Source organism: Giraffa tippelskirchi, chromosome Y (assembly GCF_054371585.1).
Source record: "Giraffa tippelskirchi isolate mGirTip1 chromosome Y, T2T-mGirTip1v1.2.pri, whole genome shotgun sequence".
Lineage (NCBI taxonomy): Eukaryota > Metazoa > Chordata > Mammalia > Artiodactyla > Giraffidae > Giraffa > Giraffa tippelskirchi.
The window spans coordinates 26,548,378-26,573,500 of NC_137290.1; the positions used below are offsets into that span (position 1 = coordinate 26,548,378).

General features: G+C 37.9%; 1 protein-coding gene across 1 annotated transcript in view; it reads right to left on the reverse strand.

Annotated features, from left to right (window-relative positions):
• LOC145537571 (cullin-4B-like) overlaps nucleotides 1–25,123 on the reverse strand; it is a 43,988-nt gene that overhangs the window by 11,962 nt on the left and 6,903 nt on the right. The window contains 2 exon segments of the mRNA XM_081568266.1: nucleotides 23,228–23,295; nucleotides 23,783–23,865. Of these exon segments, the coding sequence (XP_081424392.1) occupies nucleotides 23,228–23,295; nucleotides 23,783–23,865 (151 nt within the window).

Sequence of the window (25,123 nt, forward strand, 5' to 3'; positions counted from 1 at the left end):
GATATCAAACAATTGTCCCTGCTCTTTATTATTATTAAAACAGAATTTTTAATCCAAATGATTCCTATTTTTACATACAATATTATGGAGGATAATAGTCCATTCCAGAAATCATAATTCTGGGCATATACCCCAAGAAATCCATAATGGAAAAAGACGTGTGTACCCTAATGTTCATTGCAGCACTATTTATGCAAGGACATGGAGGCAATCTAGATGTTCACCAACAGATGAATGGCTATATATACAATGAAATACTACTCAGCTATAAAAAGGAACAAATGTGAGTCAGTTGGATTGAACTGGATGAATCTAGAGCCTTTTATACAAAGTGAAGTAAGCCAGAAAGAGAAAAAGAAATATCATATAGGAACACATAAAACATGGACTCTAGAAAAACGGTACCGATGAACCTAGTTGTAGGGCTGGAACATTGATATAAAGAAAGTACTTATGAATCCAGTAGAGGAAGGAGACGGTGCATTGAATTGCGACAGTAGCACTGACATATATAAACTTCTATGTATATAATAGATAGCTAGTGGGAAGCTGCTGTCATAGCACTGGGAGCTCAGCTCAATGCTCTGTGATGACCTAAAGAGGTAGGATGGGGATGGGAGGGAGACTACAGAGGGAAGTGTATACATGACTGATTTATGGACTTCCCTGGTGGCTCAGACAATAAAGCGTCTGCCTACAATGCAGGAGACCCAGGTTCCATCCCTGGGTCAGGAAGATTCCCTGGAGAAGGAAGTAGCAACCTACTCCAGTACTCTTGCCTGGAAAATCCCATGGACAGAGAAGCCTGGCAGGCTACTGTCCATGGGGTCGCAAAGAGTCAGACACGACTGAACGAATTCACTTCACTTCACTTCACTTTTGACTGATTAATATTCTGTACAGAAGAAACCAGCACAATATGTAAAGCAACAATATTTCAATTAAAAGGTAATCAAATTTCTTTAAATATTTAAAACATGACTTTTTAAAAAAAGAAAACAGTACATGAAAACGGGAGTAATATTTAAACTACTGACATTTATACACTATATAAAAGCTTTATATAAAGCATGAGCTTCATTAAAGTTCAAAATCATACTATATTCTTAGCTGTTTCAATTTTGTTAAAGGTGTTTGTATGCATTTTCTATGGACATCGTAACAAATTACCACAAATACATTGGCTTTGTTGTTGTTATTAAGTCTCCAATTTGCGTCCGACTGTTGAAACCCCATGGACTGCACCATGCCAGGCCTCCCTGTCCCTCTCCATCTCCCAGAGTTTGCCCAAGACATATCCATTGATTCGGTGATGCCATCCATCCATCTCATCCTCTGTCGCCTGCTTCTCCTTCTGTCTTCAATCGTTCCCAATATCAGAGTCTTTACCAATGAGGTGGTGCATCAGGTGGCCAAAGTCTTGAAGCTTCAGTTTGAGCATCAGTCCTTCCAAAGAGTGTTCAGGGTTGATTTCCCTTAAGATAGACTGGTTTGATCTCCTTGTTTCCCAAGGAACTCTCAGAAATCTTCTCCAACACCACAGTTCAAAATTATCAGTTCTTCAGTGTTCTGCCTTATTGTCCAGCTCTCACATCCATACAAAAATACTGGAAAGACCATAGCCTTGACTATAGGGACCTTTGTTGACAAAGTGATGTTTTTGATTTTTAACATACTGTCTAGTTTTTTTATAGCTTTCCTGCTTAGAAACAATCATCTTCTAATTTCATGGCTTCAGCCACCATTCACAGTGATTTTAGAGGCCATGAAGAGGAAGTCTGTCACTGCTTTCACTTTCTCTGTTTTTATTTGTCAGGAAGTAATGAAGCTAGATGCCATGATCTTAGTGTCTTTTTTTTTTCAATATTGAGTTTTAAGCCAGCTTTTTCTCTCTCTTCCTTCACCCTCATCAAGAAGCTTTTTAGTCCCTCTTTACTTTCTGCCACTAGAGTGGTAGCATTCACATAACTGAGGTTGTTGATGTTTCTCCTGTCAAACTTAATTCCATGTTATAACTCACCCAGCCCATTATTTTACATGATGTGCTCCATGAAAAAGTTAAATAAACAGGGTGACAGTAAACAGCATTGTTGTACTCTTGAATCCTGAAGGAGTCAGTTGTTCCATACAGGTTTCTAATCATTGCTTCTAAACCCACATAAGGTTTCTCAGTTCAGTTCAGTTCAGTCGCTCAGTCGTGTCCGACTCTTTGCGACCCCATGCCAGGCCTCTCTGTCCGTCACCAACACCCGGAGTCTACCCAAACCCATGTCCATTGAGTCAGTGATGCCATCCAACCATCTCATCCTCTGACGTCCCGTTCTCCTCCTGCCCCCAATCCTACCCAGCATTAGGGTCTTTTCCAATGAGTCAACTCTTTGCATGAGCTGGCCAAAGTATTGGAGTTTCAGCTTCAACATCAGTCCTTCCAATGAACACCCAGGATTGATCTCCTTTAGGATGGATTGATTGGATCTCCTTGCAGCCCAAGGGACTCTCAAGAGTCTTCTCCAACACCACAGTTCAAAAGCATCAATTCTTCGGTGCTCAGCTTTCTTCACCTCCTAACTCTCACATCCATATATGATCACTAGAAAAACCATAGCCTTGACTAGACGGACCTTTGTTGGCAAAGAATTGTTTCTGCTTTTAAATATGCTATTTAGGTTGGCCATAACCTTCCTTCCAAGGAGTAAGCGTCTTTGAATTTCATGGCTGCAATCACCATCAGCAGTGATTTTGGACCCCCCAAAAATAAAGTCTGACACTGTTTCCACTGTTTCCCCATCTATTTCCCATGAAGTGATGACAACAGATGCCATGATCTTAGTTTTCTGAACATTGAGTTTAAGCCAACTTTTTCACTCTCCTTTTTCACTTTCATCAAGAGGCTCTTTAGTTCTTCACTTTCTCCCATAAGGTTGGTGTCATCTGCATATCTGAGGTGATTGATATTTCTCCCGGCAATCTTGATTTCAGCTTGTGTTTCTTCCAGCCCAGCGTTTCTCATGATGTACTCTGCATATAAGTTGAATAAGCAGGGTGACAATATACAACCTTGACGAACTCCTTTTCCTATTTGGAACCAGTCTGTTGTTCCATGTCCAGTTTTGACTGTTGCTTCCTGGCCTGCATACAGGTTTCTCAGGAGACAGGTCAGATGGTCTGATATTCCCATCCCTTTCAGAATTTTCCACAGTTTATTGTGGTCCACACAGTCAAAGGTTTTGGCATAGTCAATAAAGCAGAAATAGTTGTTTTTCTGGAACTCTCTTGCTTTTTTGATGATCCAGCGGATATTGGCAATTTGATCTCTGGTTCCTCTGCCTTTTCTAAAACCAGCTTGAACATCTGGAAGTTCACGGTTCATGTATCGCTGAAGCCTGGCTTGGAGAATTTTGAGCATTACTTTACTAGCATGTGAGATGAGTGCAATTCTGCGGTCTTTTGAGCATTCTTTGGCATTGCCTTTTTTGGGGATTGGAACAAAAACTGACCTTTTCCAGTCCCATGGCCACTGCTGAGTTTTCCAAATTTGCTGGCATATCGAGTGCAGCACTTTCACAGCATCATCTTTCAGGATTTGAAATAGCTCCACTGGAATTCCATCATCTACACTAGCTTTGTTCGTAGTGATGCTTTCTAAGGCCCACTTGACTTCACATTCCAGGATGTCTGGCTCTAGGTGAGTGATCACAACATCGTGATTATATGGGTCATGAAGATCTTTTTTGTACAGTTTTTCTGTATATTCTTGCCACCTCTTCTTAATATCTTCTGCTTCTGTTAGGTGCATACCATTTCTGTCCTTTATCAAGCCTATCTTTGCATGAAATATTCCTTTGGTATCTCTAATTTTCTTGAAGAGATCTCTAGTCTTTCCCAATCTGTTGTTTTCCTCTATTTCTTTGCACTGATCGCTGAGGAAGGCTTTCTTATCTCTCCTTGCTATTCTTTGGAACTCTGCATTCAGGTGGGAATATCTTTCCTTTTCTCTTTTGCTTTTCACTTCTCTTCTCTTCCCAGCTATCTGTAAGGCCTCCTCAGACAGCCATTTTGCTCTTTTGCATTTCTTTTGCATGAGGATTGTTTTGATCACTGTCTCCTGTACAATGTCACGAACCTCTGTCCATAGTTCATCAAGCACTCTGTCTATCAGACCTAGTCCCTTAAATCTATTTGTCACTTCCACTGTATACTCATAAGGGATTTGATTTAGGTCATACCTGAATGGAGTAGTAACACAGTCTGATATTCCTAGAAAACTCAAATTTATTACTGTAAAGTTCTGAAGATCAAAAGTACTGAAATCAAGGTGTCATTAGAGTTGAATTCTCTGGAAAGTCTAAGAAATAATTTGTTTCCTTGCCTCTTTCAGTTTCGAGGAGTCATCTGTGTACTTTAAATCTAGAATGTTTACATCTCAATCTCTTTCTTTACATTCTGCTTCCATGATCCTATCTACTCTGAGTGATCTTCCTTACTTCCTCTTTTATCAAACCCAGGTGATGATTTTGAGTCCATCCAGATATTCAGAATAATCTTCTCATTATGAATTTAATCACAACTGCAACATCCAAGGACTTGCACATTGAGGGATATTATTCTGTTTACTACTGTACACCCTCTGATCCACAAGTATTCACATTATCCTATATGTGGAAAAAATTGACTCCATCCCAACTTACATAAAAGTCTCAACCAATTAAAGAATCAATTCTAAGTAAAAATCTCATCTCGAAAGTTTTAAAACTCATAATCAAATTGACCGATAATTTAGTGACCGATAATTTAGTGAGAACTTGACCCATCATGGAACAAAATTCTTCTTTAGTAGTTCTATGGAACTGCCAAACTGGAATTTTTTGTTGTTATTTAGTCACCAAGTTTTGTCTGGCTCTTCTCTGACCACAGGGACTGTGGCCCTTCAGGTTCCTCTGTCCATTGGATATCCCGGGCAAGAATACTAGAGTAGGTTCCTATTTCTCTCCCAGGGGATTTTCCTGACCCAGAGATCAAACCAACATCTCCTGCAACTCCTGGATTGGCAGAATTCCTTACCACTGAGCCAGCTAGGAAGCCCAGAAAATAAATTATCTGCTTCCAGGTTACAATGTAGGAACAGGAACAGCTATAGACACTCCTGTTCTAAAGAAAAAAAAAAGAGAGAAAACAAGAATTCACCAATTCAAAGAAATGCCAAGATCCAGAAGGGCAATTGCGTTAGGATTTTTAAGCCTGGGAATGATATTCCATTTTTCAAGGCTCTGCCTTCTGTACCTGTGTATCCTCTTTATCCATAATTTTGGCTTCTGCCAGCACTTGTCTGTAACTACATAGTTTTATCAGCCTATTCCCACCTATAGGCATCTTGGAGTCAAATAATATTCCTTAATTTCATTCTTTCAGCTACTTTCAGTCAAAGCTATTTATACAGATACACCATTATGAAGACTCCTGTAGTCTCCTATGCATTTCCTGAGGACATATTATATTAGAAAACTGCATCTTTTCTAAATCATCCCATGTCTATTCTGAGATACCAATGAAGTGCCTGAGGAAGACCCCAAATCACATATTTTATCTCTTCAAAGAGCACTATATCTGACTGAATATTCTACTGTCTTAAGAAAGGCCCAACAATGCCTCAGTTTTCTCTCAAAAGAATGTTTTCCTGAGATTGAATCTCCAAATTTAGCACTATTTGCCATATGAATAGGTTGAGAATTTCCAAAGCTATCATGTTCTGATTCCATTTTGGGTATTGTTTTATTTTTTTGTTTCTCAATCTTTTTTCTAACTTCTCATATTTAATGAACAGCAGGGAGAAAACAGTCTACATCTTCAAAACTTTCCTTGGAAATATCCTCAGCTAAATATGCAAGTTTACTTCCTACTACTTCCTACTATTCTCCATTTAAAAGTAAGTTACCATCCTGCTAAACTTTCTATCACAGGAAACAGTCACCCTACCATCTCTAGTTTTCTACAATCTACAAAAATGTGCTCATAATTTTCTATTCTTCACCAATACCACTTTTAGAGGACATATTTATCCAACATTTAGACGTTCTCAAAGACAGTGTGTTTCTTCTACACACTCTTCAAAATTCTTCTAGTTTCTTCCCAAAGCCCATTCAGAAGTAAAAATCTGTATTCATTTTCTGTGACAACTGTAACAAATTACCAAAAACTTGTTGTTGTTCAGTTGTGTCTGACTCTTTGAAACCCCATGGACTGTACATACCAGGCTCCTCTGTCCTTCACCTTTTTCAATACAATTTGTCCAAGTTCATGTCCACTGATCAGTGACACCATCCAACCATCTCATCCTCTACCACCCTTTTTCTCCTTCTACCCTCAATCTTTATCAGCATTAGGGTCTTTTCCAATGAGTCAACTCTTCACTTCAGGTGGTCAAAGTATTGGAGCTTCATCTTCAGCATCAGTTCTTCCAGTGAGTATTAAGGATTGATTTCTTTAGGATTGACTGATTCCTTTAGGTTTGGTCTCCTTACATGCTAAGGGACTCTCAAGAGTCTTCTCCAGCACCACAGATCAGAAGCATCAATTCTTCATTGTTCTGCCTTATTTATTGTCCAGTTCTCATATCCATACATGACTACTGGAAAGACTATATAGCCTTGACTATATGGAACTTTTCTAGCCATGAAATTATTTTGACCATAAAGTTACTTGTCAAAAAAATCCAAATTATCTTAAAGATCTGAATGTCATTATTTTTGTTTGATTTTTTTTATAAATTTATTTATTTTAGTTGGGGGCTAATTACTTTACAATATTGTAGTAGCTTTTGCCATACATTGACATGAATCAGCCATGGGTTTACATGGGTTCCCCTTCCTGGACCCCCCACCCACCTCCCTCCCCATCCCATCCCTCTGGGTCATCCCATTGCCCCGGCCCTGAGCCCTTGTCTCATGCATCGAACATGGAATGGTGTTCTGTTTCACATATGATAATATACACGTTTCAATGCTATTCTCCCAGAACGTCCCACCCTCACCTTCTCCCTCAGAGTCCATAAAATTGTTCCATGCATCTGTGTCTCTTATTCTGTCTCGCATATAGGTTTATCGTTACCATCTTTCAAATTCCATATATATGCATTAGTATACTGTATTGTTGTTTTTCTTTCTAGCTTACTTCACTCTGTATAATGTATAATGTATAATTAAACAAATGTATAATTTGATTTTTATTTCAGTATAGTTGATTTACACTGTTGTGTTACTTTCAGATGTACAGTAAAGTAGTTAATACACATATGTGTATATGTATATCCAATCTTTTTAAATTCTATTGCCATACAGTTCATTGCAGAGTACTAAGTAGAGTTCCCTGTGCTATACATTAGGTTCTTGCTATGTTTTATATATAGTAGTGTGCATATGTCAGTCCAAACATTTCAATTTATCACTGATCCCCTTATCCACCTTGGTAACCATAAGTTTGTTTTCTACTACTGTGACTCTATTTCTATTTTGTAGGTAAGTTCACTTGTGCATCTTTTTTTCTTTAATCTCACAAATAAGCAATATCACATGGTATTTGCCTTTCTCTGCTTGAGTTACTTCACTCAGTATCTGAATATCTGCAAATCAAAGAATTAGCAGAGTTACATTCCTTACTGGAGGCTCTGAGGAATCATTTACCTTTTTCAGCTTTAAAGTGTGCCTCATTCTTTGGCTCTTCACTCCCTTCCTCCATCTTTAAGTTCAGGATATATCTATTACTTTTAAATCTGTGTATGCAAGTCTCAATTCTTCTTTTTTTTTCTTTTTTCTTTGTCATTCCACCTGCTGTTCTAACTATAAATACTCTACCCCTCCCTCTTGTATGAACCCTTATAGCTACACTGGGCTCACACAGGTAACACAGGGTAATCTTTCTATATCAAGATTATTTACTCATTGTATATAGAACATATTCACATCTTACACATTTCAGAGACTTGTGAATGAAATATGTGTGAACACACCAAGAAAGTCTTTTAACTTTGCCTTGTGACATGAAATATACATGAGGAAAGAGATTATAGTATAGTATAGTACATAAATGATAGTATAGTCTCAATGAAATGTTATCGAAACAACCTTTGATGAATCAGAAAAAAAGAGAATATAAGTAAAATCAAAAATGACTTAAAACAGTTATGACATAGTTGAAATAAAATTTAAATCTCTTAAAATCTGAACTAAAGCAATGACAGTTGTATTATCCTTGAAATTTTGATATTTATTTTATAGTAGACCACCTTGAATATAATTGCAAGTTCAGTTCAGTCTCTCAGTTGTGTCCAACTCTTTGTGACCCCATGAACTGCAGTATGCCAGGCCTCCCTGTCCATCACCAACTCCCGGAGTTTACCTGAACTCATGTCCATTGAGTCGGTGATGCCATCTAACCATCTCATCCTCTGTTGTCCCTTTCTCCTCCTGCCTTCAAACTTTCCCAGCATCAAGGTCTTTTCAAATTAGTCAGCTCTCCGCATCAGTTGGCCAAAATATTGGAGTTTCAGCTTCAACATCAGGCCTTCCAATGCACAACCAGGACTGATTTCCTGTAAGATTGACTGGTTGGATCTCCTGGAGTCCAATGGACTCTCAAGAGTCTTCTCCGGGGGGAGAGCAGAAGATGGCGGAGGAATAGGACGGGGAGACCACTCTCTCCTCCACAAATTTATCGAAAGAACATCTGAACGCTGACCAAACTTCACAAAACTACTTCTGAAGGCTGGCTGAGGACGTCAGGCTTTCACAAAAACTGCGCATTATCTTCAAAAGAGGTAGGAGAAATTATAAAAGATAAAAAGAGAGACAAAAGAGTTAGGGACGGAGACCCGTCCCGGGGAGGGAGTCGTAAAAGAGGAGGAATTTCCAAGCACCAGGAAACCCTCTCACCGGCGGGTGTGGGGGAGGATTTTTTATCTCGGAGGGCAACGTAACTGGGAGGAAAAAATAAATAAAATCGACAGATTACGTGCCTAAAGCAACTCCCAGCAAAGAACCCCAGACGCTCGCATCATCCGCCACCAGCAAGTGGGGGCTGAACGGAGAGGAGCGGGCGGCATTGCCTAGGGTAAGGACCGGGCCCGAGTGCCCCGAGGGCAATCTGAGGGAGCTAACGTGAGATAGTAACCTAAACTGTGGGACAGCCAGAGAGAGAGAACTATCCCGTGAAAAGCCCAAATCTAAGGCACTGCCGGCCCGCTCACAGAACAAAGGACTGAGCGATACCAGAGGAGAGCTAGCCGGCTGCGGACTGCGCCATCCCCCGCCGGACACAGCGGGCAGGCGGGGCCCGCCAGAGCCGGAAAGGGGCAAACTCGGCTCCAGAGAGGGCACCCCCTACCAAACTGCAAACAGGCTCCCAGTTTTTAAGCAAAGACTGCCTGAGATCCCGGAGGGTCGACAGCAGCCGGGAGGGTCGCAGCCAGAGACCAGCTCCCCAGAACCGACACAAAGCACACCGGAGCCGGGCACGCCCGTAAACCGAGGCGGGGACCAGGGAGGTGATAAGCCGCACCGCCCCAACAGGGGACAGCGCCCTCGCCAAACTCCTGGCCGCCTGGGCAGCTCCGACCGGGAACGGCACAAGCCGCGGGCAAAATCGAGTCTGCGCCTTTGTGGAGTAACCGGGAGCCTGAACCTGAGCGGCTTAGTCCTGGGAAGTGCACGCAGCTCAGGGCCCGCTCCCCGGCCGAGTAACCTGAAGCCTGAGCAGGGTAGACGGGGAAAGCACACACGCCGTGAGCGGGGGCGGCCGAGACACTGCGAGCTTACCACACACACGCCAGAATTGCAGTGTTCCTTCCTCCCCACAGCACGATTGAACAAGCGAACCTAAAGAGATCACCTCCACCGCTTTGTTGCAGGGCGGAAATTAGATACTGAAGAGATCTCCAAACAGAAGCCAAATAAACAGAGGGAAGTGCTTTGGAAGGGACAGGCCAACAGATTAAGATCCCTGTAGCTAATACCGACTGCATTAAAAAGGACCTACAGATCTTGAAAAGTATAAGCAGGAATAAGGATCTATCTAAAACTGAGCAGATCCCACACTGCTCACAACAGCTCCAGAGAAAGTCCGGGATATATATATTTTTTACTATTATTATTTTTTTTAATTCTTTTTTTAATTTTTTTTTTTAATTAAAAAAATTTTTTTTTCTCTTCTTTCCTTTTTCTTCAAGTCCTCTATTACACCTTTAACTTTCATTTTCATAACCCACTATTAACTTGCAAAAAAAAAAAAAAACCCCTATTTTTGAAGCAAACTACATACATATATCTTATACCTTTTGTGTTTTTTTTTTTTAATGTTTTTTTCCTGTTCTACATTTTTTTACTGTTTCTTTTTTTACTGTTTTACTGTTTTTTTTTCTTGTTACACTGTTCCCTTTTTTCTTTTTTTTTTTTTTTTTTTTAGATTGTAAGTTTTATAAGAGTCTAACCTCTACTCTAGATTTTTAATCTGTGTTTTACATATTTGATATCAACTTTGTACATTTAAGAACCCAATCTTTAGGACCCATTTTTACTCAGGAGTGTGATCACTGGCCTGATCACTCTCTCCCCCTATTGATGCTCTTTCTTCTCCCCCAGGGAACCTCTATCTCCCACCCTCCTCCTTCTCTTCTCAACCCAATTCTGTGAATCTCTGAGGGTGTTCTGGGTACCGGAGAACACTTCAGGAACAGGATACTGCCCAGATCTCTCTCTCCCCTCTTAATTCCTCCCTTTCTACTCATGCTCACCTCTGTTACCTTCCTCCCCCCTCTCTATGTATCTCTGTGAATCACTCTGAGGGTTCCAAACTGTGGAAAGCACAGAGGGAAGTGCTTACTGGCTAGATTGCTCTCTCCACATTTGAATTCCCCTCTTCCCCTCCTGGTCACTTCAACCCACCCCCCCCACCTCATCTCTCCATGTAACTCAGTGAACCTTTCTGGGTATCCCTCACTGTGGAGAATCTTTTCACCATTAACCTAAAAGTTTTATTATTGAGGCTGTATGGAAGGAGAAGTCTTGAGGCTACTGCAAGAATAAGACTGAAAGCCAGGGGAAACATTAATTAATAAGAGACCATCCAATAGCCTCCATAAATTCACTGAAACCAAGCTCCACCCAAGAGATAATAAGTTCCAGAGCAAGACATACCACGCAAATTCTCCAGCAACGCAGGAACATAGACCTGAGCATCAATATACAGGCTGCCCAGAGGCACACCAAATCCATAGACATCTCAAAAATTAATACTGGTCACTCCATTACACTCAAGAGAGCAGAAATCCAGCTCCACCCACCAGAACACCGACACAAGCTCCCCCAACCAGGAAACCTTGACAAGCCACCTGTCCAACCCCAACCGCAGTGAGGAACCTCCACAACAAAGAGGAACTTCATACTACCAGAATACAGAAGGGCCATGCCTAACACAGCAATCTAAACAAGATGAAAAGGCAGAGAAATACTCAGCAAGCAAAGGAAAATGAGAAATGCCCACAAAGCCAAACAAAAGAGGAGGAGATAGGGAATCTATCCGAAAAAGAATTTAGAATAAGGATAATAAAAATGATCCAAAATCTTGAAAGCAAAATGGAGTTACAGATAAATAGCCTGGAGACAAAGATTGAGAAGATGCAAGAAATGTTTATCAAGGACTTAGAAGAAATAAAAAGGAATCAATATAGAATGAATAATGAAATAAAGGAGATAAAAGACACTCTGGAGGGAACCAACAGTAGAATAACGGAGGCAGAAGATAGGATAAGTGAGGTAGAAGATAGAATGATGGAAATAAACGAAGCAGAGAGGAAAAAAGAAAAAAGAATCAAAAGAAATGAGGAAAACCTCCGGGACCTCTGGGACAATATGAAACGCCCCAACATTCGAATCATAGGAGTCCCAGAAGAAGAAGATAAAAGGAAAGGCCATGAAAAAATACTCGAGGAGATAATAATTGAGAATTTCCCTAAATTGAGGAAAGAAATAGTCACAGAAGTCCAAGAAACCCAGAGAGTTCCAAACAGGATAAACCCAAGGCGAAACACCCCAAGACACATATTAATCAAATTAACAAAGATCAAACACAAAGAACAAATATTAAAAGCAGCAAGGGAAAAACAACAAATAACACACAAGGGGATCCCCATAAGGATAACAGCTGATCTTTCACTAGAAACCCTTCAGGCTAGAAGGGAATGGCAGGACATACTTAAAGTAATGAAAGAGAATAATCTACAACCCAGATTACTGTACCCAGCAAGGATCTCATTCAGATATGAAGGAGAATTCAAAAGCTTTACAGACAAGCAAGAGCTGAGGGAATTCAGCACCACCAAACCAGCTCTCCAGCAAATGCTAAAGGATCTTCTCTAAACAGGAAACACAGAAAGGATGTTTCAACACGAACTCAAAACAACAAAGTAAATGGCAACGGGATCATACTTATCAATAATTACCTTAAATGTAAATGGGTTGAATGCCCCAACCAAAAGGCAAAGGGTTGCTGAATGGATACAAAAACAAGACCCCTATATATGCTGTCTACAAGAGACCCACCTCAAAACTAGGGACACACACAGGCTGAAAGTGAAAGGATGGAAAAACATATTCCATGCAAATGGAGACCAAAAGAAAGCAGGAGTCGCAATACTCATTTCAGATAAAATAGACTTTAAAATAAAGGATGTGAAAAGGGACAAAGAAGGACACTACATAAAGATCAAAGGATCAATTCAAGAAGAAGACGTAACAATTATAAATATATATGCACCCAACATAGGAGCACCACAATATATAAGGCAAATACTAACAAGTATGAAAGGGGAAATTAACAATAACACAATAATAGTGGGAGACTTTAATACTCCACTCACGCATATGGATAGATCAACTAAACAGAAAATTAACAAGGAAACACAAACTTTAAATGATACAATAGACAAATTAGATTTAATTGATATTTACAGGAGTTTCCACCCCAAAACAATCAATTTTACCTTTTTCTCAAGTGCACATGGAACTTTCTCCAGGATAGATCACATCCTGGGCCATAAATCTAGCCTTGGTAAATTCAAAAAAATTGAAATCATCCCAGCCATCTTCTCTGACCACAATGCAGTAAGATTAGACCTCAATTACAGGAAAAAAACTATTAAAAGTTCCAACATATGGAGGCTAAACAACACGCTTCTGAATAACCAACAAATCACAGAAGAAATCAAAAAAGAAATAAAATTATGCATAGAAACGAATGAAAATGAAAACACAACAACCCAAAACCTATGGGACACTGTAAAAGCAATACTAAGGGGAAGGTTCATAGCAATACAGGCGTACCTCAAGAAACAAGAAAAAAATCAAATAAATCAACTAACTCTACACCTAAAGCAACTAGAGAAGGAAGAAATGAAAAACCCCAGGGTCAGTAGAAGGAAAGAAATCTTAAAAATTAGGGCAGAAATAAATGCAAAAGAAACAAAAGAGACCATAGCAAAAATCAACAAAACTAAAAGCTGGTTTTTCGAGAAGATAAACAAAATTGATAAGCCATTAGCCAGACTCATCAAGAAACAAAGGGAGAAGAATCAGATCAACAAAATTAGAAATGAAAATGGAGAGATCACAACAGATTCCACAGAAATACAAAGGATCATAAGAGACTACTACCAACAGCTATATGCCAATAAAATGGACAACTTGGAAGAAATGGACACATTCTTAGAAAAGTATAACTTTCCAAAACTGAACCAGGAAGAAATAGAAGATCTTAACAGACCCATCACAAGCACGGAAATCGAAAGTGTAATCAGAAATCTTCCAGCAAACAAAAGCCCAGGACCAGACGGCTTCACAGCGGAATTCTACCAAAAATTTAGAGAAGAGCTAACACCTATCCTGCTCAAACTCTTCCAGAAAATTGCAGAAGATGGTAAACTTCCAAACTCATTCTATGAGGCCACCATCACCCTAATTCCAAAACTAGACAAAGATGTCACAAAAAAGGAAAACTACAGGCCAATATCACTGATGAACATAGATGCAAAAATCCTTAATAAAATTCTAGCAAACAGAATCCAACATCATATTAAAAAGATCATACATCATGACCAAGTGGGCTTTATCCCAGGAATGCAAGGTTTTTTTAACATCCGCAAATCAATCAATGTAATACACCACATTAACAAATTGAAAGAAAAAAACCATATGGTTATCTCAATAGATGCAGAAAAAGCCTTTGACAAAATTCAGCATCCATTTATGATTAAAACCCTCCAGAAAGCAGGAATAGAAGGAACATATCTCAACATAATAAAAGCTATATATGACAAACCCACAGCAAACATTATCCTCAATGGTGAAAAATTGAAAGCATTTCCCCTAAAGTCAGGAACAAGGCAAGGATGCCCACTTTCACCACTACTATTCAACATAGTTTTGGAAGTTTTGGCCACAGCAATCAGAGCTGAAAAAGAAATAAAAGGAATACAGATAGGAAAAGAAGAAGTAAAACTCTCACTGTTTGCAGATGACATGATCCTCTACATAGAAAACCCTAAAGACTCTACTAGAAAATTACTAGAGTTGATCAATGAATATAGTAAAGTTGCAGGATATAAAATTAACACACAGAAATCCCTTGCATTCCTATACTCCAATCATGAGAAAACAGAAAGAGAAATTAAGGAAACAATACCATTCACCATTGCATCAAAAAGAATAAAATACTTAGGAATATATCTACCTAAAGAAACAAAAGACTTATATATAGAAAACTATAAAACACTGATGAAAGAAATCAAAGAGGACACAAACAGATGGAGAAATATACCGTGTTCATGGATTGGAAGAATTAATATAGTGAAAATGAGTATTCTACCCAAAGCAATCTACAGATTCAATGCAATCCCTATCAAGCTACCAATGGTATTTTTCACAGAACTAGAACAAATCATCTCACAATTTGTATGGAAATATAAGAAACCTCGAATAGCCAAAGCAATCTTGAGGAAGAAGAATGGAACTGGAGGAATCAACCTGCCTGACTTCAGACTCTACTACAAAGCCACAGTCATCAAGACAGTATGGTACTGGCACAAAGATAGAAATATAGATCAATGGAACAAAATAGAAAGCCCAGAGATAAACCCACGCACATATGGACACCTTATCTTCGACAAAGGAGGCAAGAATATACAATGGAGAAAAGACAACCTCTTTAACAAGTGGTGCTGGGAAAACTGGTCAACCACTTGTAAAAGAATGAAACTAGAACACTTCCTAACACCGTACACAAAAATAAACTCAAAATGGATTAAAGATCTAAACGTAAGACCAGAAACAATAAAACTCCTAGAGGAAAACATAGGCAAAACACTCTCCGACATAAATCACAGCAGGATCCTCCATGACCCACCTCCCAGAATATTGGAAATAAAAGCAAAAATAAACAAATGGGACCTAATTAAAATTAAAAGCTTTTGCACAACAAAGGAAACTATAAACAAGGTGAAAAGACAGCCTTCAGAATGGGAGAAAATAATAGCAAATGAAGCAACAGACAAACAATTAATCTCAAAAATATACAAGCAACTTCTGCAGCTGAATTCCCGAAAAATAAATGACCCAATCAAAAAATGGGCCAAAGAACTAAACAGACATTTCTCCAAAGAAGACATACAGATGGCTAACAAACACATGAAAAGATGCTCAACATCACTCATTATTAGAGAAATGCAAATCAAAACCACAATGAGGTATCATTTCACACCAGTCAGAATGGCTGCTATCCAAAAGTCTACAAGCAATAAATGCTGGAGAGGGTGTGGAGAAAAGGGAACCCTCTTACACTGTTGGTGGGAATGCAAACTAGTACAGCCACTATGGAGAACAGTGTGGAGATTCCTTAAAAAACTGGGAATAGAACTGCCATATGACCCAGCAATCCCACTGCTGGGCATATACACCAAGGAAACCAGAATTGAAAGAGACGCGTGTACCCCAATGTTCATCGCAGCACTGTTTACAATAGCCAGGACATGGAAACAACCTAGATGTCCATCAGCAGATGAATGGATAAGGAAGCTGTGGTACATATACACAATGGAATATTACTCAGCCATTAAAAAAATACATTTGAACCGGTTCTACTGAGATGGATGAAACTGGAGCCCATTATACAGAGTGAAGTAAGCCAGAAAGAAAAACAACAATACAGTATACTAATGCATATATATGGAATCTGAAAGATGGTAACGATAACCCTATATGCGGGACAGAATGAGAGACACAGATGCATGGAACAATTTTATGGACTCTGAGGGAGAAGGTGAGGGTGGGACGTTCTGGGAGAATGGCATTGAGACATGTGTATTGTCATATGTGAAACAGAGCACCATTCCATGTTCGATGCATGTGACAAGGGCTCGGGGCCGGGGCAGTGGGATGATCCAGAGGGATGGGAGGGGGAGGGAGGTGGGTGGGGGGTTCGGGAAGGGGAACACATGTAAACCCATGGCTGATTCTTGTCAATGTATGGCAAAAACTATTACAATATTGTAAAGTAATTAGCCCCCAAGTAAAATAAATAAATTTATAAAAAAAAAAAAAAAAAAGAGTCTTCTCCAACACCACAGTTCAATTTTTCGGTGCTCAGCTTTCTTTATAGTCCAACTCTCACATCCATACATGACTAATGGAAAAACCATAGCCTCGACTAGACAGACCTTTGGCGACAAAGTAATGTCTCTGCTTTTTAATATGCTGTCTAGGTTGGTCATAAATTTCCTACAAGGAGTAAGCGTCTATTAATTTTATGGCTGCAATCACCATCAGCAGTGATTTTGGAGCCCCCCAAAATAAAGTCAGCCACTGTTTACACTATTTCCCCATCTATCTTCCCTGAAGTGATGGGACCAGATGCCATGACCTTAGTTTTCTGAATGTTGAACTTTAAGCCAACTTATTTCACACTCCTCTTTCACTTTCATCAAGGGGTCCTTTAGTTCTTCTTCACTTTCTGCCATAAGAGTGGTGTCATCTGCATATCTGAGGTTATTGATATTTATCCCGGCAATCTTGATTCCAGCTTGTGCTTATTCTAGACCAACATTTCTCATGATGTACTCTGGATAGAAGTTAAATAAGCAGGGTGACAACATACAGCTTTGACATACTCCCTTTACTACCTGCAACCAGTCTGTTCCATGTCCAGTTCTAACTGTTGCTTCCTGACCTGCATACAGGTTTCTCAAGAGGCAAGTCAGGTGGTCTGGTATTCCCATCTCTTTCAGAATTTTCCACAGTTTCTTGTGATCCACACAGTCAAAGGCTTTGGCATAGTCAATAAAGCAGAAATAGATGTTTTTCTGGTACTCTTGGTTTTTCGATGATCCAGTGGATGTTGGCAGTTTGATCTCTGGTTCCTTTGTCTTTTCTGAAACCAGCTTGAACATCTGGAAGTTCATGGTTCATGTATTGCTGGAGCCTGGCTTAGAGAATTTTGAGCATTTCTTTACTAGCATGTGAGATGAGTGCAATTGCACAGTAGTTTGAGCATTCTTTGACATTGCCTTTCTTTGGGATTGGAATGAAAACTGAGATTTTCCAGTCCTGTGGCCACTGGTGAGATTTCCAAATTTGTTGACATGTTGAGTGCAGCACTTTCACAGCATCACCTTTTAGGATTTGAAATAGCTTAACTGGAATTCCATCATGCTCACTAGCTTTGTTCATAGTGATACTTCCTAAGGCCCACTTGGCTTCACATTCCAGGATGTCTGGCTCTAGGTGTATGATCACATCATCGTGATTATCTGGGTCATGAAGATCTTTTTTGTACAGTTCTGTGTCTTCTTGCCACCTCTTCTTAATGTCTTCTGCTTCTGTTGGCTACATACCATTTCTGTCCTTTATTGATCGCATCTTTGCATGAAATGTTCCCTTGGTATCTCTAATTTTCTTGAAGAGATCTCTAGTCTTTCCCAATCTGTTGTTTGCCTCTATTTCTTTGCACTAATTGCTGAGGAAGGCTTTCTTATCTCTCCTTGTTATTCTTTGGACCTCTACATTGAAATGGGTATATCTTTCCTTTCTCCTTTGCTTTTCACTTTCCTTTTTTTTCACAGATATTTGTAAGAGCTCCTTAGACAGCTATTTTGTATTTTTGTATTTTGGTTTTTTTGCCTTTCTCTTTCTTGGGGATGGCCCTGATCCCCGTCTCCTTAGAATGTCATGAACCTCCGTCCAATGGTGTGTTTAATAGATTTGCTTTGAATCTAAACCACAACCAGCTAACACAAACAGTTAGCAGATATTGACTAAAGCAGTCACAGGGAAGAATTTTTGCACTCTTAATTATTCTAATCTTTATATTTCCATGAAACAGGTAATATCTGCATATGAGAACACAACATTGAAACTAATACATCTGCCTTGAAGAAATCTATAATGTGACAAAATCAGGATTTAAAATCTAATAAATCTAGCTTGAATGTCAATACCAATAAACACCTTTTCAAGACAATACGCATACTTAGAGAACTACCAGTGATGTGATTTTAAGTAAAGATGTGTTTCAGTAAACACTTCTCAGTATTGAGTATTGTGAGACTTTTAGGATTTTACCTGAAATCTGAAAATAAACTATTTCCCAATAGGTAATATTAATACAATATATTAGAGTCATGTTGATGCTTAGGGGACTTAACAAATTTCAGAAACCTCTTCAGTTCTCTCCCATAATATTTATGTTATTTTTCTCTACTTTTCTTGAAAAGAACTTGCTGCCAAGTCTACCAGGAAATATATAAGTATTTAAAAAAGGGTTTTTTTTAAAAGAATTTTATCAGCATTCTTCAACTCAGAGACAAAATTATCTATTCTGAGTCACCTCTCATGTCTTAACTGAAAGTCATAAAGTCATATGATTTTACTGCATCCACACTACCAGGTTAGTATTTTATTAGAGCTTAAGTATAATTTTTGCATTTTAAATTCAAATTTATTACAAAGACTAAGATAAAGAAACATAAAATAGGTAATATATTAGGTTATGAAGTTTAATGACATTTCTAAACACAAAAAATCAATAATAAGGGCCACCTGAATTTTTTTACTTATTAAAAAATCATTTGTTGTTCTAATATGCATAGGGTGATCATGGTAACATCTTGTGAATATGCTAAAAGTCAGCCAATATTGCATGTTAAATTGTTTATTTTTTTTTTGAAATATAGCTGATTTACAATTTTGCATTAGTTTCAGGTATACAAAAATGTGAATCAGTTATACAATTTTGATAAATATATGTATTTTTTTGCATAAGTAGAGTGACAATATACTGCCCTGTCACACTTTTCCAGTTCTAAATCAGTCCATTGCTCCATGTCCAGTCCTAACTGTTGCTTTTTGATCTGCATATAAGTTTCTCAGGAGGCAAGTAAGGTGGTCTGGTATTCCCATCTCTGAGAATTTTCCAGTTTGTTGTGATCCACAGAGTTCACACAGTCAAAGGCTTTAGCATGGTCAATGAAATAGAAGTAGACATTTTTTTTTTAAAGTCCTTTGCTTTCTCTTTGATCCAGTGAATGTGGCAATTTGATCTCTGGTTACTGTGTCTTCTCTAAATCCTGCTAGTACATCCAGAATCTCTCAGTTCAAATACTGAGGAAGCCTAGCTTAAAGAATTTTGAGCATTACCCTGCTAACGTGTGAAATGCGTACAATGGTATGACAGTTGGAACATTCTTTGGCATCGCCCTTTTTTGGGATGGGAATGAAAATCGATCTTTTATAGTCCTGTGGCCACTGCTGAGTTTTCCATATTTGCTGGCATATTGAGTACACAATGTTAACAGTATCATCTTTTAAGATTTGAAATGTCAGGTGGAATTCCATTACCTCTACAAGTTTTGTTCATAGTAATTCTTCCTAAGGCCCCCTTGACTTCACACTCCAGGATGTCCAGCTCTAGGTGGGTAACCAGGTTATCCAGGTCAGTAAGACCTTCTTCATAAAGTTCTGTGTATTCTTACCATGTATTGTTAATCTCTTCTACTTCTGTTAGGTCCTTATCATTTTGATGCTTTATTGTGCCCATCCTTGTGTGAAATGTTCACTTAGTATCTATAATTTTCTTGAAGTGATCTCTATTATTTCCAATTCTATTGTTATTCACTATTTCTTTGCATTGTTCATTTAAGAAGGCCTTCTTATCTTTCCTTGATATTCTCTGGAAGTCTGCATTCAGTTGTGTATATGTTTGTCTCCCATGCATTTCACTTCTCTTCTTTCCTCAACTATTTGTAAATCCTCCTCAAGCAACCACTTTGCCTTCTTTCATTTCTTTTTAGTGGAATGATTTTGGTCACTGCCTCCTGTACAATGTTATGAACATTTGTCCACTGTTCTTCAGGCATCCTGTCTATCAGATCTTGAATTTATTTTTCATCTCCACTATATAATAAGTAATTTTATATAATTCATATCTGAATGGTCCAGTAATTTTCCCTTTTTTCAATTTATGCTTGAATTTTGCAAAAGGAAGTGCATGATCTGAGCCACAATCAGCTCCAGGTCTTGTTTTTGCTAACTCTACAGTGTGTCTCCATCTGAAGCTGCAAAAAAAAATACAATCAATCTCATTTTAGTACTAACTATCTAGTGATTTCCATGTGTAGAGTCAGCTCTTGTGTGGTGGAAAAGGACATTTGCTATGTCCAGTGTGCTTTCTCGACAAAACTGTTAGCCTTTGTCCAGCTTCATTTTGTACTCCAAGGCCAAAGTTGCCTGTTACTCCAAGTATCTTTTGACTTCCTATCATTGTATTCCAATTCCCTATGATGAAAAGGACATCTTTTCTGGTATAGTTTTAAGATGTCTTTGAGGTCATCATAGAATCATTCAACCTCAGCTTTTTTTTGATATAAGTGTTTGGGGGATAGACTTGAATTACTGTGATGTTGAATGGTTTGCCTTGGAAACAAACTGAGATCTTTCTGTTGTTTTTGAGACTGCACCCAAGTATTTCATTTCAGACTCTTCTGTTGACTGAGGGCTACTCCATTTCTTCTAAGTGATCTTGCTCACAGTAGTAGATATAATGTGAATCTGAATTAATTCTCCCATTCCCATACATTTAAGTTGACTGACTCCTTAGATGTCAGTGTTCAATGTCGCCACCTCTTGCTTCACCTGTGTTCAATTTCCCTTGATTCATGGACCTAACAATCCAAGTTTTATGCAACATTGTTCTTTACAGTATCAGACTTTGTACTTTCACCACCAGACACATCCACAATTCTGCTTCATTTTTTACTTTGGCTCAGACACTTTATCCTTTCTGGAGCTATTTATTACTAACTGCTCTCCACTTTTCCCCAGAAAAATACTGGACACCTTCTGACCAGAGGGGTAAGGAGGGATTCATCTTCTGGTGTCATATTTTTTGTTTGTTTGTTTTTTCAAACTCTTTATGGGATTCTGGACATCTAGTAGACCACAATACGTCAGAACTTTTCACTATGACCCACCCATCTTCGATGGCCCTGAATGATATGGCTCATTGATTCACTGAGTTATGCAAGCCCGTGTGCCACTACAAGGCTGTGATTTATGAAGGGGGGTAAATCATTAACCTGGCCTAAAGAAACTTTAGCCCTTGCATGGATCCTGGGAGATAACCTATAAGCCCTTAGTATTTCAAGCACAGTAAGGTTTGGTTTAGCTGGGGCCATACACATGTCATGCTAGATAGAGTATTAACAAACTTAGTCTAAAGAATTTATGGTGGGAACTATGGGCCAAGTAAGACCAGCTTGATGTCTGGAATGAATCCCTGGAAGGTCACCCACATGAATGCAACCAGTTTCTCAATAAAAGCACTGCACACCAAGACTTAGTGAGTATCTGTGACTGGCAGTAGTTTGTATGTGTATTACTACTTATCATTACAGGGAGAGTTAAGCTCTGTCCACCCAACTCTGTTGGGAGAAGAAGACTGGAAATTCATGCCCCACTCTCTTAGACTCTGGTCCTCTTCTCTTACTGACTTAAGTCTATATTTTTCATTGTAATAATTCATAAATCAGAGAATAACAACTTTTCTGAATTCTTTGGTTTATTTTGAAACTCAGGGATGATCCTGGGGGTCTCTCTAACTGCAATCATGTTCCAACAACAAAAAAATAATAAATCTGATTAGAATTTTAAAACTTACATGCTTTTCTCTGATATTTAATTTTAGACATGAATATTTAAAATCTCTTTCAGATGACAGATATGGTAAATGTCCCTTTGACCCAGAAAAAAAACTCAGTGTTTGTGTTCTCCTTATTCTGTTTTACAATTCTTGTCACAAAAGTAGTTATATTTCAGTTCATAGATGTGCGCTACACATCAATTGAAATAAATAAGAAAGATAATATGCAAATATTTATTGCATACACAATCAAAAGGTAAAATTATAAGAACATTTTGAATTAAGAGATGAATAAAATCCTTAACCAACAATAAAGGTGCTTAATTAGGTAATTTCTTCCCCCAAAGCTAAGGCTAGGGCGTCAACACTCACTAAAATTACTACATAGTCAAAACGTGTTTCTTCAACTTTTTTCTGCTGAAACATTTCAATTATGCCTAAAGCATAATCAAATTCTTCAAAGGCCCACATGGGTAACTACTTATACCTTCCCAATTTAAAATATCCATACTTCTATAAACCCTACTCACTGTATTTCAGTAATACAAGCTTTCCAATTTTGCTCTAAATATGCAATATTTTTTTTTATTATTATCATTGTTTCTAGGATAACAGTAGGCCCAGTGCCTCCTCCTGATGATTTGACTCCCTTCAATTTTAGGTTTCTGTTTATATCCCACCTTTAATCAGATTGTCTAAAGCATCAGTCTTCTTTGTCTAAGCACCAAACCCACTTATATTTTGCCACAAGCATCTGTGCTCATGATCCCTGATCTTAATAATGCATTATTATTTACATTATAAACTTTTTTTTACTGTACTAAGAGAAACCTTGGATGAGGAATATTTTTACTGTACAGTTTCTGAAAATGAGAAAAAAATACAGATATTTCATTTTATTTATCCATTTAAAACAAGAACTATGACACAAAATACAGTATTTAATAATTAAGTTTTTCCTTTTAACTATCTTTTTCATAATGCATATTTTCTTATTTACCTTTCTGAATAACTGCTGATAAATGTTCACCAAGAAGCTTCTTTCCTGCAATTGCAATTAATATCTTCCTGTTTAAAAAAAAGTTTTAAATTACAAAATTTTTCTCATACAAGAGAGTTCAAACTGCTTTCCAAAATTTATGTCTTCAAGCTTGCCCTCTTGTTTTGTATTGTTCCTCACGTATCAGTGCCATAAAATTGCTAGTTTGGTCTTCAGAGCTATCAATACTTATTGCAAGAATTTCTCTGGTTTCAGTATAGATTATAATTGTCATTTCTTCCTGAAGGTAATTTGGTAATGATAGACATCTGCTTTATATAAAAAATATTCTTTTATCATTAATTAGGCATATATCAACAGGAGATTTTTCCAAACTTATTCTTCTACTCTAGTCCATCAAAAAAAATCTTAAAAATAAACATGGGAAGAAATAACTATGACAGCACTCTTGTGATGGAAATAAAGGAGAGAGGGAGAAAAAAAAAGAGGGAAACAAGAAGTGACCTGTTTAAATAACAAGAGAATTGGAAGTATAAGTAAACACATAATTCTTACTGTGTGTTCAGGCATAAGTAAGTTCTAACTCTGTCTGCTTCTTCTTCAAGAAGCTTCTTTATGTGGCAAAGACACCCAGGAATCTGAAAATAAAATTTTAACCTTCCTGTTTCCCAAAAATCACAGGACTTTTATGCATAAATTTATATGTAAACACTAAAGCAAACAAACACTCATTTCTTACACTAGTTTAGTTTAATGTCGTTGAAAAACACCTATATGATCTGTTCATTTCTTGAGTAAGAGTGTCAAACATTATAAAACTGCATAAATTTTGTAAATAAATGTGGTTTGAGATTGTAATATAACTATAATAAAACTGGGAAATACATGAAACAAAGTCTATCAAAAAGTAGCAGAGAGATTTATAACTCAATGAAAGCACGTGGCAACTTCAAAACTCTATATATATTGTGTTCATATATATGATATATAGGAGATGATACAATAAGTAAATATATGTACATTCAGTTCAGTTCAGTCACTCTGTCATGTCCGACTCTTTGCGACCCCATGGACTCTAGCACTCCAGACTTCCTTGTCCATCACCAACTCCCGGGGTTGACCCAAACTCATGTCCATTGAGTCGGTGATGCCATCCAACCATCATCCTCTGTAGTCCCCTTCTCCTCCCACCTTCAATCCTTCCCAGCATCAAAGTCGTTTCAAATTAGTCAGCTCTTTGCATCAGGTGGCCAAAGCATTACATTACATATAGGATTGCACACTCACACACAAACACACACACAAATCAGCAAAGGAACAGAAAAATTGAGCAACACTAAAATTAGCAAGGATCGACTGCATCAGGCCACTAAACAAGTCAATACATTTTTTTTTTTTTATTTTTTTTTTTTATTTATTTTTTATTTTTTATTTTTTTTATTTATAAATTTATTTATTTTACTTGGGGGCTAATTACTTTACAATATTGTAATAGTTTTTGCCATACATTGACAAGAATCAGCCATGGGGAACACATGTAAGTCAATACATTTTAAAGGATTAAAATCAAAATGTATTTTATAATGGAAAAGCAGTAAAATTTTTAAAAAAGGACATTTTGGAAATTCTCAAAAATTAACAAATACATTCAGGAAACATTTATAAATATCTATGTGTCAAAGGAGAAATCAGAAGGAAAAATAAATAGTATTTTAATATGTGGAAGATAAGACACTATATCCCACAATTTAAGGAATGCAGAGGAAAACTGCAGTTGTAAAAGTCTACATTAAAAAAGAAAGATTCAAAATAATAACCCAACCCTCAACTTGAAAACACCAGAAAAATTAGCAGATTAGTCTCAAAGCAAGAGAAGGAAGCACAGCATTTAATAAA